We start from the raw sequence: 18,343 nt of genomic DNA on the forward strand, positions 1-18,343 counted from the left end.
AATTTGTCGGTGTCTTCCCACAACACCATTAATGAAGAGGAAATAACCCATCTACTATTACTATTATTATAGTGAGTGATTTGTTCTAACATGTGAGGAAGTATTCGAATTTGGAACCTTGTCTAAACTAGTTGATGATGCCAAAGCTGAATAATGCTAACACTTCTAGAATCACAAGAATGGCTAAAACAGAATACGAAATCGATTTCAGGCATCTAATTTATGAACATCTCATTCACAAAACTTGGTATGTTGATTTGCAAGCTAAATCTCCAGTAAAATTCGCATCAAAACATCAGCAATAGGCAGTAACGAGAGAACCAGGTGAAGCCATGGAACTTGGGGAAATGGGTTCACATAAGGAATCCGATAAAATCACTGCAAATACTACCAACCAACCAGTCTACCGTTATTGTTAGTCTTGCAGAGAGGAATATCTAAAGTAATACATTTGTTGTATCATTCGCGATTCAGGATAAAACGCATATAGAGACTTCTTCCATGCAAGACAGCCCCAGCAATTAGAATACAATAAACTCAAATGGCAGCGTATACACCCACCCCACCACCCACATTTGGCGCATCCACCATTGCCCTCGTTCACATCAAAGCTAGTGAGTGCAGTGGCTTCCATCCATTTTTAGTCCGAATCAAAATCAAACCACAATGATATGTGAACCACCCTCACCAACCCAGGTAGCCGATTTCTATGCTGATGATCTCTACGTCTATGATGGCACTGCAACCAAAAAGAGAAAAATTTGGCATAACTCATGAGAAGAACGTAGAAACATAGCAGAGAAAACTCTTGATTGTCTGACTAATAGGACAAATTCTATTGTACATACGTTGAAAGAACGTGGAGCTTTTAGAATTTACAAGATGCAACCAACAGAGCGGAAAATGCAAAGACAGACAAATATTAACGTGTTCCTTTTAAACCATGGGATTGAATTTACCATTGAAAATTTAATTGCAACCGACTGACAAGTGACAACAAAAAGATAAAAAAAAGAAGACAGTGCCGAGGTTTACCCATTAAAAATCATGTCTAAATGAGCAAAAATTTACCACACGACAGGGAAAAGGGAAAATTAAATGATAATGATATAATATCAAATGAAGGATAAAACGTAAACTACGAGGAATTGGAGTTCAAAATGGAGAATAATCTCAAAAGAAGGAAACAAGAAAACATACTGTATGTGGATGTATCAATCTGCTCTGGAAGCTCCTTAATATCGACTTCGAACCTTTCTTGAACCTACAATAACCAAGACTATGAAAACAACCATCTAATGGCCACACTATGTAACAACTGGAAATTACATACATTATTGAGAACATCAGAATCAGCTGCAGATGATACAAAGGTAATTGCAAGCCCTTTGGTGCCAAATCTACCAGCTCTGCCGACCTGTAGGATATTCAAAGGAAGACTCATTATACACACTCGGGAAGCACAATGTATGCATGATGAACATTAAAATAAGTAGGTCCACTTTACCCTGTGCAAATAAGTATCAGCAGAATCTGGCATGTCATAATTGATGACAATGTTTACACGTTCAATGTCAATTCCTCGACCAACCAAATCTGTTGCCACAAGAATCCGCTTATGTCCTTCTTTAAAGCCCTTGTATCGAGTCAACCTGGCACATCATCTTTTTATATTAGTCACTGACCTCAAGAAGATCAACCACCTTCAAACATAAATAACAAAATGAAATGGGCAATTTCACAACTTCCCAACGTTAATAAAGTATAACACCTTGCAGGGACAAAAGTTCTACATCTAGAGAATTCAAATGTAAAAGGAAAATAAAAATAAGGACAAGAAGAAGATGAAAATTCAAATTTCAACAAAAACACTTCAGTAACTATACCATAGCTAACCTCAAACATGAAGAACAACGTTTTGCATGCCCTTTAGTAGTAACATTAATAAATGAAAAATCAATATACCGAGGCATAAATGAATATGAAATTTTTGAACCTGAAAAAAAAATGTTGGACCTACCTCTCTTCTTGAGACATGCCAGAGTGGATGCATATAGAGGGAAAATTACACTCCACCAACAACTTATCCAGCTCAGCTGCTCTACTAACACTTTTAACAAAAATAACCACTTGATTGAAGTCCAAAGCATCAAGGAGATCATTCAGCTTCCGATTTTTCTCCATCTCGCTCAATTTGATGTAATGCTGACATTCCCAAAACAAATTTTAGGGAAAGCTAAAAAAAAAGGACAATCTATTCATTCAATGTCACAACCATGTACCTGGACAAGACCATGCAAGGTCAGCTTTGCCTCGTCATCTACATATATTTCCATTGGCTGAAAGGAACAAACGTCATGGTAAATCATAATACTTCCTCAAGATGAAGGAAATGAAAGAGCATGTTCATCCCATGAATCAAGATTGTGGTCAACTGTTCTGCCTCCCCTTGCAGATACGTCTATATTCATCAAGAAATGCCGCAGATGCAGACTATTACACTAATACACAAGAATCCAATAGGATCCTTTTTTTTTTCTCATCCCCTAACTTGGATACTCATGACCGCACAGTTGGAAGTTGGAACCAGAATCCAACAACCATAACCAAATAAGAGAATAACAAGTGACATGCAACGGGAGACTAAGATGAAAGAAGTGAGTGGCTTCAATCACCAACTACTACTTCAGAACCACTAAACAGTATCACCAACTATTATTCCTCCAAGAATAGAAAATTCCCGCACGAGCTGTAGGTGATGGCGGATAAAAGATAGTACTAAACAGATCCCCCTCAAATAACGAGTAGGAAACCCTACTGTAAAAACCACAATTTGAAAACTCTAGGAGACAGTGAAATTTAAAGGGAAAAAACTTCTAAATTCAAGGTTTACTAGCTGTGGGACATTACATCTTGCATAAACTTCTTGCAAACTGGGCGGATTTCTTTGCTGAGTGTTGCAGAGAACATCATAACTTGTTTGTCATGAGGAGTCATCTTGAAGATTTCCTGTACGTCTCTCCGCATATCTGTAGAGCACATGTAGAGTGCACAGTAAGAAAATAAGCCAATGCCAATTTATACATATATTAAAACATAGTCATGAGATATAAAAGGACCAGGATGAAGGGAAACAACTAGAGAATTTGGATAAACTAATATAAAGTGGAGAATCTAATAGAACTTTGAAGAACAAATGATTATCAAAAGAAAATATACCAAGGGACTCAAGCATCTTGTCACACTCATCCAAGATAAAATGTCGGACGTTCTTCAGAGATAGGTCCTTGTCTCTTGACAATGCCAGTATCCTTCCAGGTGTTCCAACAACAATATGAGGACATTCATTTTTCAGAAGATCTTTGTGAATTTTAATATTCACCCCACCATAGAAGACAGCAACCTTCAGATCAGGAAGATAAGTGCTGAACCTCTCAAATTCGTGACAGATCTGAAGTGGTACAAAAAAAGAGTCAGTGCTAGATACACAAATAATGCAAGGAATTAAATTCTGTATATGTTTTAAGAGAATGAAAATTTAAAAACATAAGCAACGCATTTATGCACCTGGTATGCAAGCTCCCTCGTATGGCACAGAACTAGTGCAGAGACTTGACCAGCAACAGGGTCAATCTGCTGCAGCGTTGACAGAACAAAAACAGCAGTTTTGCCCATACCAGATTTAGCTTGACAAATAACATCCATGCCGAGAATAGCTTGGGGAATACATTCGTGTTGCACTGATGAAGAACCAAAGAAAAGGATCGAACCAAATGAACCGTTGGTAAGTAAATTATAACGTCTCCGATCCTTTTATGCGAAAGGTTTATCAAACCATATACATTGCTCCAAAATCAAGATTATGATATTAATTTATTACCTGCAAACCATTAAAAAACTTATATAAACATCTAACACATGATGGTTAAGAAAAACATGTGCTTAAGCAATATCATATTTACAGAGCAATAAGAACATATGGAAATAGCATAATCAATAAAGACAAGTATTCCAAACTGATGTGTTAGTGCGAGTACATCCATGCTATACTGTTCAAGAAATGTGTCAATAATTCTCTCTATTTGAAACATGATTATAAATTAATAGCATCAAGCGTTCTCAAGGAAGCGTTAAATTAAGGTCATGAACACATGAAGACTGCAGCACAGTAACAAGTGATGAACATCGTAGGCTTCTATTATAAACTAAAAACCCATTCGTATAACATACCAACACAACACCCAATTAACTCTATCCTATTTATGACGTGATAAGTTGACAAATCCTACACCAGCTACAAAACCCAATAACCAATAATTATGAACTTCAAAATGAAACCAGAGTTGATAGATATTTGTTACGGGTTAGTGAGATACTGCATCCGCAAAAAATAGGTCTTAAAGATGTTCCCTTAAAATCCTGCTAATAAAAAATTTAAGAATAATTGTACCAGTTTAAATTACATGGCCACTTTGTCTTAAGATTCATCTATTGAAAATAAAGATTAGAAATTTGCCTTCAGATGGATGCTCAAACCCAGAGTCTACAATAGCACGGAGAAGCTCTGGCTTCAATAGGAAGTCTCTGAATCCCGAACTATGAATTCCAACATAACCCCTAAAATCGAAGATAAAGAAAGAAGGTAAGGATCTCGACCAAACAAAAATGCGATAATACAGGGGAAAATCCCAAAAATGGAAGGAAAAGCATATTTTTCAAGAAAGATGTAGCATGAAAAATAAATCATCTCATTTAAGTTCACTTAAGCTCAAACAACTACTTATTCCAACCCGCCTTAACTCTCAACTCTACCAGACGAATAAAATTACTTCCAAATCTCAAATTTTATCATATAATGAGTTCGACAAACCTCAGTCAAGTATTGGACTATTAGTTTATCCATAAGCAAACCTATATAGAACAAAGTAATAGACCACTCACTTCTTTCCAGCTTCACCGTTGACTTTAGCTCCAACGGAATCGGGGGCCTTCTCTTCCTCTTCCTCGTAGTCGAGGAGCTCTTCCTCATATTCGTTCTCTCTTGTTTCTCCCATTTCTTCCTACACATAAAACCCAGAGAACAAACTAAATTGCGAGATCACAGAAAGCAAATCCAACCCTAAACCAAAACTAGGGTTTAAAACATCAAAAAAAAAAAATTAAGGCTTCGAACAGAGTGATTGAGATTACCTGGTAGCCTGCTATGAACTCGACTTAAAGAGTTTGGTTGCGATTTCACGAAGTCTGCAAAGGAAAAGTAAGTTAGCTGGAGAGAAAATGTTAAGACCTGGGTTTCCAAATATCGTAGAGCGCAGGGTGGAAGAGCGGAGGGGGTTATTAGGGTTCCGAAAAAGAGAGTGCCGTTATAAAGGCTGAATACTTGTACGTATTGTCCAAAATACCCTTGCTGCCTGCCTCTATTTACGATAACTCGCCCTCCTAATCTGACACTGGACAAAAATGAATTATTGAGATAAATGTGACAGCCCCATTATTGTCATTTTTTTCCATTATTTTTAAATACAACAAATTTCTAAAATGTTTTCCATTTTACGGTAATTGATAAATAAATATTTTTTTACATTTTATGAATAAATCAAAATTATTAGCCTAATATGTATTATAAATAATATAAAAAAGTTACGTCTCAAAAATAAAGAATTTGAGTTGAGTTAGATGGTGGACTTTATTCAAATAATTAAGTTTATTAATCCGAATTTTCAACTTAGACGGTGAACCCTATGAGGTTCATGTATGAAATATGATATCGAATCATATAATTATGTATTACAATTAATGTCATTTTGCTCACATTGCTATTTGTTGTAGCGGGTGAAGATAGTTTAATAGTAAAACATGGGTTAGCATATACCTTGACCTCTCGGCGGGAGGTTTGCAATCCCTTTTCTTTTTGCTCTAGTTGGAGTACGACACATGAAACACGAAACTGCGATCAAATTCAATTGGATTTCATAAATCCAATTTATTAGGTATGGTCGGACTCAATTCTAAAACTTTAAACCGCCAAAAAAATCTCTCTAATTTGTAAATCAATTAAATTTATGTAATAATTAGTCAAACTTATTTCTAGTTTAAATTAATTATGAAATATATGATATTCGTAATCATTTAATATTTGAAGAATATATTAGTGACGGAATATATCTTAGATATTTGTAATAAGTTAAATTTGAATAGTAGTAAATTTTATTTTATTTTCGAGATTTAGTTATTTTATATTTTCTTGTTAGTAGGTATTAGTTAGTATCTTATAAAAGGTTGTGAATATCAATAAACATTTAACCTTCGATCCCAATTATATTTATCATTTTTATGTATTATTTCGTCGAGTAATAATATATTCATATCTATTCACACTTTTTTTTTTTTTAAGTTTTAAGAAATAATAATTTCATACATAAATTGTAATTTGCAACAACTTTCTCTTTAAATTATTAATTTTTTAACAATTTAATATTTAAATTTTTAGAAGTAAGAATTTGATTCTATAATTTGTAATTATTTAGTCTGAATTTTTTTTAATATTTAATAAAATTTATTATACGTGATTGATAAATTGATTAAGAATCAAAATTATTTATAAACTATAAATATAGAAATATCATGTATTTAATTATATACGATTTATTACCGTTTATGGATTAAATTGCTATTTATATAAAAGTTTAGGGATTTGAGCTAAGGCCAAAGACAGACACAAAGGACCAAAAGCAGAATTCATTAATTTTGTGAATATATGAAGACCAATGAGACCCACAAAGGGTTCGATTCCAATTTCACTCGGTCAATATTCTATATTCAACAATTAGATCACTCCCAAATCTTACTCCAGAAGCTACCCAAGTGTACCACAAGCTTATACATTCCCCTTCGGATCTTACATTTGCGAACTCAAATGCTCCCACTCTCCTGCAATCTGCAAGGATCATTGATTCTTGTGATTACCGATTAGAGGAAGCCAATCCGCAAGTTCTTGTTCTTCAAGGTTAGTGGCTTCGATTGATTCAGAATCACTTTTCATTTGTACTTCAAGAAATTGGGGTTTTTGATTTTGCTTTGTGGGCTTGTTTGAAACTCTGTTTGGCTGCCAAGAAAATTTGAGAGGAGGGAGGGGCGGATCTTTTTTATGTTTATCCTGTGATGGGTTGTTTGGGGAGGCTATAAATGTTTAGAAACTTGTAGTTTGTGGATGGCTCGTTCTTTGATAATTGTAACTCATGGCTGTTTGTGTGTGTAGAATGCTGTACTCTTTGATATTTAGTTTCTTGAAAATAGTGAATGCGTGGTTAGTTATTGTTTTGTTACTTTTTTTTTTTCTTTCTAGAATGTAATTTGTTTATAACTAGGTTGTCGACGTCCTACCATTGTTGTGAGATCCCACGTCGATTCGAGAGAGGAACGAGGGCCCTGAAGGGGGTGGATTTTGAGAACTCGTAGACACATTTTAAAAACTTTGAGAGGAAGCCCGAGAGGGAAAGTCCAAAGAGGACAATATTTGCTAACAGTGGGCTTGGGCTGTTATAATTGTATTAGCTCATGGCGTACTCTTGGTCTCGGCAAACCTGCTTCACCTTCCATGTAGCCAACTCTAAGAGATGAATACCAAAAGAGTTGCAATATATTGTAGAATTATGATATGTTTAAGCAGGCTGTCGTAGGAGTGCAAGTTCAATCATGGTACCTTTCCCCTTTTAACTTGTTCATAAATATTAAAACCTGGTATGGATGATAAAGAGAAAGTATGTTCAAATTCCTGAAATGCTTCATGATCATTCATTGCCATTGATGGTCCATTTTATTATGAATCTAAGATGGAGTATGAGACTATGAAAAAACATATAAATTTCCCTCATACACGAACGTGCTGCTGTTGTGCATCTGAATTGATCCCTGGCGTACGAGTTCGTGCGTTCTACGGGAATTAGTTTTCTCAGGAAACTTTTAGCGTTGTAGATAGAATAAGAAAAGATAAAGTTATTTTGGTGAACTCAACAAGTATTCTTACTGTCAAAGTTCAGAACCTTTTCCAGAAGAAGCTACAATATGTTATTTTTCTGCATGAAGGCTATCCTCTTGCTTTGAAGAGTTGGTAGATAAAAGTTGACCTTTTCCCCTATTTTAGCCTAACAACTTGAGGGTGAATTCTTCTGCTCTCAGTTTTCTGGAGTTATTGATGAAATGATCTTGTTTTTTCAACTTGCTTTTAAATTGGTTTATGTATGCTGTGTTCATCAACTTAAGATAATCGATCAACTAATTAATCGAGTACAATGAGAAATTGAAATTGTCTTCTCTTTTTCTCAACCAGAGAAGTAAATGGGATCGGAAGAAAGTGAAAAGATAGTGGTAACTCAAGTAAGCATTGGAGGATTTGACAGTGATGTTAAAGCACAAGATCTTATGAGTTATCTTGAATCTGAAATTGGGCTTGTGGACAGGTGTAGATTGAAAACTTCATGGACACCTCCAGAATCGTACCCAGATTTTGACATCGTTAATGTCGCCGATGTAATAAAATCTGATGATTATAAGAAGGTGGTGCCTCATGCATTTGTGCATTTTGCCTTACCTGACTCAGCTGCTGGGGCTCTACATGCCGCAGGGCGTAATGAGCTATTTTTGAACGATAGATTGTTGAAGGTGAGTTTGGGGCCTGAGAGTCCATACCATGTAAATCAGAGGCGAAGGACTAAGGTTCCCTTTAAGTTATCTAATGTGCTTGTAGATATAGGGAACTTAACTTGTCAAGATGGGTTTTCGGTTGCTTGGAGAGGACCTTCCAGTGGAATGGATTTTCTTGTGGATCCCTTTGATGGAACCTGTAAATTTTGTTTCACGAGGGATACCGCGTTCTCTTTTAAAGATAACAACAAGCATACAGTGTTAAAGTGTGATTACAAGGTGGAGTTCTTGGTGAGGGACATTAATCAGATCAAAAGATATACAGATATATCATGTTATGTTATTCTCTTGCAACTTACTTCGTCGCCCTGCATTTGGTATAGAACTGCAGATGATGATATCGCCAAATCAGTTCCGTATGATTTGTTGGACGACGACGATCCATGGATCCGGACAACAGATTTCACGATAAGTGGGGCTATTGGCCGTTGTAATACGTACAGAGTTTCAGTTCCACCCCGGTATGGTATCAAGCTGAATAATGCCATGAATTATTTAAAAGAACAAAGAGTGCACCAGGCGTCCCTCAAACGGCCTCCCAAGATCCTGAATGAACCAGATTATGGGGTGCAAATTACTGATCACTTCTTTTGCATCCATTACAAAGAAGACATATCCTTTGAACTGTTATTTCTAGTAAATGCAGTAATGCACAAAGGGATAATCAACCAGCACCAAATGACTGATAGATTCTTTGATCTGCTAAGAAACCAGCCCAATGAAGTTAGTTTGGCTGCTTTAAGTCATATTCATACATATAGACATCCTGTACCGGACGCCTGTAAGAGGCTAAAACATGTACAAGAATGGCTGTTGAAGAACCCTAGGCTTTGGAAAAGATCTAAAGAGCTGGTTGATATCATTGAAATCAGGAGATTAGTAATAACTCCATCAAAAGCGTACTGTTTTCCACCTGAAGTTGAACTCTCCAATAGGGTTTTAAGAAGGTTCAAGGATGTTGCTGATAGGTTCCTCAGGGTTACCTTCATGGATGAAGGCATGAAGAAAATCAATTCACATGTTTATACCTATTATGTTGCTCCTATAGTAAAGGAAATTACTTCAAGCTCCTTTCCCCAGAAGACTAAAATATTTGGGAGGATGAAACATATTCTGAAACATGGATTTTACTTGTGTGGTCGGAAATACTCCTTTTTGGCGTACTCGTCCAACCAACTGAGAGACCAATCAGCTTGGTTCTTTTCTGAATGCAAAGATGTTACTGTTGATAGTATTTTACGTTGGATGGGGAGATTTACGAATAAAAATGTTGCGAAGTGTGCTGCTAGAATTGGTCAGTGTTTTTCATCTACTTATGCAACAATTGAAGTTCCAAGAAACATGGTCGATCACCAACTTCCTGACGTTGAGAGGAATGACTATATTTTCTCTGATGGGATTGGTACCATTACTCCTGATCTAGCGCAGGAAGTTGCAGACAAATTAAAATTGGGTGGGAGCCCACCCTGTGCTTACCAAATTAGATATGCAGGTTGCAAAGGTGTTGTTGCCTCTTGGCCATCCAAGGGTGACGGGATCAGACTTGCTTTAAGACCAAGCATGAACAAATTTCAATCAGATCATAGAATCTTGGAGATTTGTTCATGGACTAGATTTCAACCAGGTTTTCTTAATAGACAGATTATAACCCTTCTTTCTACACTAAATGTTCCTGATGAAAATTTCTGGAGTATGCAGGAGACCATGGTTTCAAAACTGGATAGAATGATCACTGATACAAATGTGGCGTTTGATGTTCTCACGGCATCCTGTGCTGAGCAAGGAAATGCAGCAGCAATTATGTTGAGTGCTGGTTTCGAACCTCAAACTGAACCTCATCTAAGGGGCATGCTAATGTGTATAAGAGCAGCGCAGCTCTGGGGCCTTCGGGAAAAAGCTAGGATCTTTGTTACTGATGGGAGGTGGTGTATGGGGTGCTTCGACGAGAGCGCCGTGCTACAAGAAGGCCAATGCTTCATTCAAGTATCCACTCCACTGCTTGAGAGGTGTTTCTCCAAGCATGGGTCTCTCTTTGATGAGACAAAGAACAATCTTACTGTGATAAGAGGGACTGTAGTCATAGCCAAAAATCCATGCCTTCATCCTGGAGATGTGAGAATTCTTGAAGCAGTTGATGCTCCTGAGTTGCATCATTTATACGATTGCCTCGTGTTTCCTCAAAATGGTGAACGACCCCATACAAACGAAGCTTCTGGAAGTGATTTGGATGGGGATCTCTACTTTATTACTTGGGATGAAAATCTTATTCCACCTAGTAGAAAAAGTTGGCCACCTATGAACTATGTTGCAGCAGAAGTAAAGACTCTTACACGCGAAGTTACGCGATTGGTATTGTCCTCCTACTCGATCTTTTTTACCATACAGTTTGTTCATCATAACCTGCATGCATAATTCTGTAATTCTTCCTGGACTCTTAACATAACCTCTTTACGTGAACTCAAATGCCTACGCTTGATTCTTTCATTATTTATAGATTCATTTTATTTGTCTGACTGTATGGAAAGAATGTGGTTTAGATGTGAGGAGCGGGCTATCTAGACAATCAAGCAAGCACGTTTAAATTTTCTTCTGACATATCTTATTCTTGTGGTTTTTGATCTTATCATTCTATAGGATATAATGGAGTTCTTCGCCAAAAATATGATTAATGAGAGTCTTGGGACAATATGCAATGCGCATGTTGTTCATGCTGACCGCAGTGAGTATGGAGCTTTGGATGAGAACTGCATTAAATTATCTGAATTAGCTGCCACAGCAGTTGATTTCCCCAAAACAGGGAAGATTGTGACCATGCCTCCCCACTTAAAACCAAAACTATATCCAGATTTTATGGGAAAACAAGCTACTCAATCATACAAGTCCACCAAAATTCTGGGAAGAATGTATCGCCGAATTAGAGATGTATACGATGAAGATATGATCACGGCATGCGAGCTAAATTTTACTCCTGGCGATGTCTATTACGACGTTGATCTTGAAGTTGCAGGAGCAGCAGATTTCATAGCAGAAGCATGGAATCAAAAGTGCTCATATGACGGTCAGCTGAGCGGTTTACTGGGACAATATAAAGTTAGTAGGGAAGAAGAGATTGTCACTGGGCATATTTGGTCCATGCCAAAGTACAGTAGCAGGAAGCAAGGAGAGCTGAAGGAGAAGCTCAAGCATTCTTATACCACTCTTAAGAAAGAGTTCAGGCAAGTTTTTGAGAACATTGGCCCAGAGTTTGAGCAACTCACTGACGATGAAAGGAATGCGTTGTATGAAAGAAAGGCATCTGCTTGGTATCAGGTGACATACCATCCAACTTGGTTGAAGAAATCAATGGAGCTACGAGAACCCGACATTGCCGAGGCCACCCCAATGTTAAGCTTTCCTTGGGTTGCTGTTGATTATCTTGCACGGATCAAGATCAAATGCCGGAAGATGAAAAGCGTCGACCCAACAAAGCCGATTAACTCATTGGCGAGCTATCTTTCCGATCGGATGCGACCATTGTGACGGGGTCTCATGCTTTTGTAGCTGATTCAGGTAATTTTGCTGCAAGACCACTCTGCCAATATAGAATCATAGTTGTTATGTAAGCTTGTTGGAGCATATAATGTAGCACCATCGTGTGAACACAAATGTTCCAAAATCGCCCCTTAGTGAAGTTAGCTATAAGTTATATTTGTAGTATAAATTCAGAAGTTTTGTTTCTTGACATAATATTGCCATTGATGTTTCTGAAAGTTCAAAATGTTTGTAAATAGAGGACAGGTAAATTTAGCATCAATGATTCTCCATCTAAGTTCTTCAGTACTGATTGCACTTGATCGGCAAATTGCAATCACAGAATACTTCTGCAATTGGCTTCTGATATTCATTAGTTTCTCGATTGGGTGTGATCGTGTTCTAGAATGGTGTAAAATGAATCGTGTTCTAACGGTGGTCATCAAAGATTGAATCATCGTTCAATCCATCGATGCCTCCAATGTCTTTTATAATCTCAACTAAAACATAATAAATATCCTATGTTCATCATATATCAGAAGAAGGAAGACGATATTTGAAACTTGCAGAATAGGAGGGAAACAGGCTTGGAGTAGCCATGGCGGCAAAGGCTATACAAGGAAGAAGGAAAACCCCTAAAGAAGTAAACTTCTGGTCTGGGTTTCCCCCCATCTTCCTTCTCCTAAGAATACCGTTGTTGTGATCTGTTGGGTCAGTTTTAGACTTAGGCTTCTTGGAAACGAAGGCGGGAACTTATTCTATCTTCCATTCCTTCATGACTCATCTCTTTCTTCAAATAAAAAATTGTGAAGATACTCTTCTTCCCATTTCATTTTCCCTTTTAGTATATATATATATGAATCTACGCTATCCCAGATGGAGGAATATCCGAGTTTTCCTGTTTGTTCGACGCATTTTCGGGGAAAAAGTAAGGATCCTTTTCTCTTTAAACTCTGCTGCAAGAGATAAATGCCGCGCCTGCTTCATGGGACGCTTCAAGCCGATATATATGGAATCGACAAGCTTCGAACTGGATGTCCTATTTTCTGCGGGAAGGTATGGTTCTAAAATCTAATCCATCAATGAGGTCAAGTTGATTCTATTCCATAGAATATCCTATTATTTTCAGTCACTTACTGAGGTGAATTTGTCATTGCAGGATAAAAGGGTAAGTCTATTTCATTGTGAGATTACTGGAAAAAGCCAGGTTTTGATACTTTTTCACCGGTTCTCTAGTAAATTGTAGTTTTATTTACCATATTGTTCATCTTCTTCTCATGTAAAAAAAAGTCGGCCAAAAAGTTTCTTGCTGGAGTGAAGAGACGCATTCTTTGCTGTCCCGAGGTATGTAAATTTTGTGGTGGATTTGGCAGTGTCTTGTGACAGGGGTCTAATTTCTTGTTTGTCATTTATTTTCTATGTTCATCCAATATGGAGATTGTTGGCTCTCAAATGTACGCAACACTCGATCTTGATAAGGCCCGAGTTGGCCGAACGAGAATCGTGGATCAGCCAAACAGTCCTCAATGGATCGAGCATTTTCGTATATACTGTGCTCATACACTGTCACATGTTATATTCACAATAAAAGATGGAAGTGTAGTTGGTGCAACATTAATTGGAAGAGCTTATGTGCCTGTTGAGGATATCATTAAGGGATATGTATATGAGAGATGGGTTGAAATATTAGATGAAGACCGCAAGCCATTATATGGTCGTCCTAAAATCCATGTAAAGTTACAATTTTCAAGTGTTATTGAAGACAGGAACTGGTCCCAAGGAATCCGGGATCCGAAGTTCGGTGGTGTACCATTCACATTCTTCAAGCAAAGATGGGGTTGCAAAGTTTCTCTTTACCAAGATGCTCATGTTTTAAACAACTTCCTCCCTCGAGTTGGGTTGTCAAGAGGGAATTTTCATGAAGTTCATAGGTGTTGGGAGGACATTTTCGATGCAATTAGCAATGCGAAACACTTGATTTATATAACTGGTTGGTCTGTTTATACTGAAATAACATTGATAAGAGACAGAGAAAGAAGACAAACAGGAGAGGATATTACTCTTGGGGAACTGCTGAAGAAGAAAGCAGAGGAAGGTGTGACCGTTTTGCTTCTTGTTTGGGATGACAGAACTTCCATTGAAGAGTTCAAACGAGATGGTTTGATGGCAACTCACGATCAAGAAACTGAAGAGTATTTCAGGGGCTCGAAGGTTCGATGCGTTCTGTGCCCACGGAATCCTGATGTTGGTAGAACCATAATTCAGGGGTTTGAGACAGCAACCACGTTTACTCACCACCAAAAAACATTGGTGCTTGATAGTGAAATAGCTGGTGGAGGAACAGGGAATAGAAGGATCGTGAGCTTTGTTGGTGGTATTGATCTATGTGATGGGAGATATGATACACCAAAACACCCTTTGTTTTCTACTCTAGATTCAATCCACTATAAAGATTTTCACCAGCCTAACTTTTCAGGCTCTTCAATAAGGAAAGGCGGTCCTCGGGAACCATGGCATGACATCCATTGCCGCCTGGAAGGGCCAGTTGCTTGGGATGTTTTGTACAATTTTGAGCAAAGATGGCGAAAGCAAGTTGGAAATAACTCGTTGATTCCAATGCATAAGTTTGAAGAAATCATTACTCGCCCAGTAATGGCATTACCATCAGACGACCCCGACACATGGAATGTTCAAATATTTCGATCTATCGACGGTGGTGCTGTTGAGGGCTTTCCAGAGATACCTGAAGATGCTTCTAAACTAGGCCTTGTAAGTGGGAAGGATAGTGTTATAGATAGGAGTACTCAAGATGCTTATATTAACGCCATTCGCCGAGCTAAAAATTTCATATACATTGAGAATCAGTATTTCCTTGGAAGCTCTTATGGGTGGAAATCAAATGGTGTGAGGGTAGAAAGCATCAATGCTTTGCATCTTATTCCAAAGGAGATTTCATTGAAGATTGTAAGCAAGATTGAAGCTGGAGAGAGGTTTACAGCATATATTGTGATTCCAATGTGGCCGGAAGGTATTCCTGAGAGTGCTTCAGTTCAAGCAATATTAGATTGGCAGAGGAGAACCTTAGACATGATGTACACTGATATAACTCAAGCTCTTCGGAAGAAGGGTCTCGACGCAAATCCTAGAGATTACCTGACATTCTTCTGCCTTGGCAATCGAGAGAAGAAGAGAACTGGAGAATATATTCCACCGGAGAAACCAGAACCCAACTCGGATTACGCTCGTGCTCAAGAGTTTCGACGTTTTATGATCTATGTTCATTCTAAAATGATGATAGGTAAGACTTCAAAACTCATTAAACCATGTTATGTGATTGTTCTCTGAGTTCTTGTTTAAAAGACATGAAATTTCTATTTCAGTTGACGATGAATACATAATTATTGGGTCTGCAAACATCAACCAGAGGTCAATGGATGGAGGAAGAGACTCTGAGATAGCCATGGGGGCTTTTCAGCCGCATCACTTGGCATCTAGTGAGCCTGCAAGAGGTCAAATCTATGGCTTCCGAGTGGCTCTCTGGTACGAACATCTTGGTCTGTTTGACAAAGTCTTCCATAACCCGGAGACTGAAGACTGCGTCCAATTCGTAAACAAGCTCGCCCTAGAAAACTGGCAATTTTACTCGGACGATACCTTTGATGGCGATCTTCCTGGTCATCTTCTTTCCTACCCCATCGAAGTAGGCCCCAATGGGTCGATCTCGGCGCTTAAAAAATTTGAACTTTTCCCTGACACGAAGGCTCGTGTTCTTGGGCAATTGTCTGATTATCTACCTCCAAATCTGACCACTTGATGACATGTCGGCTGAGCCCAATTATTATCGTCTCGTCGTGCCTAGGCTTGTTTTAGAGGTCAAATGATGTAAATATGATGTGTCTGTAAAGATTTAGTCCTTAGATTACTTAATTGATCATAAATTGCTTCATTTCCTGGCTCTGGGTCTTGTAGATCACGTTAAAAGGAGGATTTATGGCCACATTTTGGTTCTTCCCTTAGCTTGCAGGGTAAACAAATAGAAGCATTAACTTGTCATGTATTGTTCAAGAGTATTTTACATTCATTTGGAATCTTTCATATTCATTTTTTGCTTCATCATCAAGCAAGCTCGAGAGTCGGTGACAGGAAACTCGTTCAGGCTTTTTACACTTCATTCTTTTCTTCAAGTTCTGGGAAGTTGTTTACGCTAGGGAACTATGCATTCTAGGCGTTGTCGCTTCAGCCGCTTAGAGGGTTGCTCTAGCAAGAAACCATGCTGTTCATTCTTACACTTTTCTGGTGAATACCTGCGCGCTCTTATACTTTTGATGGTGGATAATCTCAAGCTTCTTTTCCAAGGCTCCTAGTTATAGCAAAAGAAGCATAGCTATAGATGTCCTTAAAGAGGTTGGATTTGATCCCTTTGTGCTTTAATGGCTTATAACAGAGAAAGAAGCCGTCATAGATGCTGCCTGCATCAGCGACAATATTTACTATCAGTGAGTTTGGACTATTACAAATAGTATCAGAACCAAACACTGGGCGATGTGACAATGAGGAGGTTGAGCACCGAATAGGGGTGAACACAAGGCGATGTGTCAGCGAGAAGGCTGAGCCTCGAAGGGGGTGGACACAAGGCGGTGTGCCAGTAAGGACGTTAGGCCCTGAAGAAGTTGGATTGGGAGATCTCACATCGGTTGGAGAGGGGAACAAAGCATTCTTTATAAGGGTGTGGAAACCTCTCTCTAGTAAATGCATTTTAAAAATCTTGAGGGGAAACCCAAAGAGGACAATATCTGCTAGCGATGGGTTTAGGTTGTTACAAATGGTATCAGAGCCAAACAATAGGCAATGGGCTAGTGAGGAGGTTGAACCCCGAAGGGGTGGACATGAGGCAATGTGTCAGTGAAAAGGCTGAGTCTCGAAGAGGGATGGACACGAGGCGGTGTGTCAACAAGGACGTTAGGTCAATGCTAGTAGATATTGTCTACTTTGGCTTGTTACGTTTCGTTGTTCAGTCTCATGGTTTTAAAACGCGTATACTAGGGAGAAGTTTTCATAATCTTATAAGAAATGTTTCATTTCCCCCTCTCCAACAGATAAAGTGTATGCACATAGGATTGTGTACATAAAGAATATTTACGAAGTTGTTGGTACTAAGAGGTTAGAATTTTGTACGCACAAAGGATATCTACAAAGTTGTTCGTGCAGATAGGTTAGTGACAAAGCAAGCGACACTTGACGAACAACTTACGAGATTGATATGATATGAAAGATGCTCTTATTTCAAAAAATATGAACAACACGTGTGAAGTGCAGAAGGTATTAGGAAATTTCTCGTGTAGCACGAGCGAGTCATTTTTTATACAATAATTTATATAAAATATAAAATATTGTAACAATCCAATTTAATTGTCCAAGGGTGATTTTTTTTTGTCGACCATTATTTTAATTAAGGCCCGATATACCACCAAATAAAGCATTCTTATTATATAGTTTAATTTGGTTAATTAAATTTGATACAAAGTTGGCCCTCAATGCTGGCAGCAATTTGCAATTTAATTAATTATTAATTGATTGATTAGCACTGAACATACATGCACAATCCCCAAGTCCTCCCTTTGCTGTGATTTAAATGCTCTAATTAAAAAAATATATATTATTTAGTTATTGGGGCCTTTATTCTTCCCATTAATATAATAAAATTACATCAAATGGTCTATCTTTATTAAATTAAAAATGATTCATGAAATCGTGGAGATCATATCCCAAAGTAGCATAATCATAACGAAATTTCATTTATGCCCCTACTACATACCAACATATGTTTCAAACGTCTATAATTTTTACCGTCAATTATTAACTCTATAATCGTAATTTTCTATATAATTTTAATAATATCACGTCTATATTCTAATTTTTACACATACATATAGTTGTTAGACGAACACGACTCTCCACAATGGTATGATATTGTCCACTTTGAGCATAAGCTCCTCATGGCTTTGCTTTGGGCTTCCCAAAAGGCCTCATCCCAATGGAGAGTGTATTCTTAGATTATAAACCCATGACCATTCCCTAAATTAACCGATGTGGGACTTTCATCATCCAACAATAGTTAGCTTTTTGACAT

General features: G+C 37.8%; 3 protein-coding genes and 1 long non-coding RNA gene across 5 annotated transcripts; 3 read left to right on the plus strand and 1 right to left on the minus strand.

The window, feature by feature from the left end:
• Positions 1 to 205: 205 nt before the first annotated feature.
• On the minus strand, positions 206 to 5,342 carry LOC111491880 (DEAD-box ATP-dependent RNA helicase 56-like). 2 transcript variants are annotated; one of them, XM_023140952.1, is made up of 12 exons: positions 5,191 to 5,342; positions 4,942 to 5,056; positions 4,517 to 4,617; positions 3,568 to 3,740; positions 3,220 to 3,451; positions 2,911 to 3,029; positions 2,283 to 2,339; positions 2,021 to 2,205; positions 1,508 to 1,652; positions 1,334 to 1,417; positions 1,201 to 1,264; positions 206 to 739 (listed from the first exon to the last, which is right to left on the minus strand). In XM_023140952.1, the coding sequence occupies exons 2-12, from the start codon at positions 5,052 to 5,054 to the stop codon at positions 729 to 731; spliced, it is 1,284 nt and encodes a 427-aa protein (XP_022996720.1). In that variant the 5' UTR covers positions 5,055 to 5,056; positions 5,191 to 5,342; the 3' UTR covers positions 206 to 728. The 2 variants fall into 2 exon arrangements, with proteins under 2 accessions (XP_022996720.1, XP_022996719.1); XM_023140951.1 differs by having other exon boundaries at positions 4,942 to 5,060.
• A 1,400-nt stretch (positions 5,343 to 6,742) lies between these two features.
• LOC111491746 (RNA-dependent RNA polymerase 6) lies at positions 6,743 to 12,506 on the plus strand. Its single transcript, XM_023140751.1, has 3 exons — positions 6,743 to 7,006; positions 8,330 to 11,052; positions 11,338 to 12,506. Exons 2-3 carry the CDS (start codon positions 8,338 to 8,340, stop codon positions 12,220 to 12,222), a joined length of 3,600 nt encoding a protein of 1,199 aa, XP_022996519.1. The 5' UTR covers positions 6,743 to 7,006; positions 8,330 to 8,337; the 3' UTR covers positions 12,223 to 12,506.
• Positions 12,507 to 13,006: 500 nt separating this feature from the next.
• LOC111491747 (phospholipase D alpha 1-like) lies at positions 13,007 to 16,303 on the plus strand. Its single transcript, XM_023140752.1, has 5 exons — positions 13,007 to 13,269; positions 13,373 to 13,381; positions 13,504 to 13,557; positions 13,651 to 15,511; positions 15,594 to 16,303. Exons 1-5 carry the CDS (start codon positions 13,183 to 13,185, stop codon positions 16,025 to 16,027), a joined length of 2,445 nt encoding a protein of 814 aa, XP_022996520.1. The 5' UTR covers positions 13,007 to 13,182; the 3' UTR covers positions 16,028 to 16,303.
• A 681-nt stretch (positions 16,304 to 16,984) lies between these two features.
• LOC111492003 lies at positions 16,985 to 17,510 on the plus strand. Its single transcript, XR_002719804.1, has 2 exons — positions 16,985 to 17,093; positions 17,140 to 17,510. It is a non-coding gene; the product is annotated as an uncharacterized LOC111492003 (long non-coding RNA).
• Positions 17,511 to 18,343: the final 833 nt, after the last annotated feature.

Source organism: Cucurbita maxima, unplaced genomic scaffold, assembly GCF_002738345.1.
Source record: "Cucurbita maxima cultivar Rimu unplaced genomic scaffold, Cmax_1.0 Cma_Scf00017, whole genome shotgun sequence".
NCBI classification, from domain to species: Eukaryota; Viridiplantae; Streptophyta; class Magnoliopsida; order Cucurbitales; family Cucurbitaceae; genus Cucurbita; species Cucurbita maxima.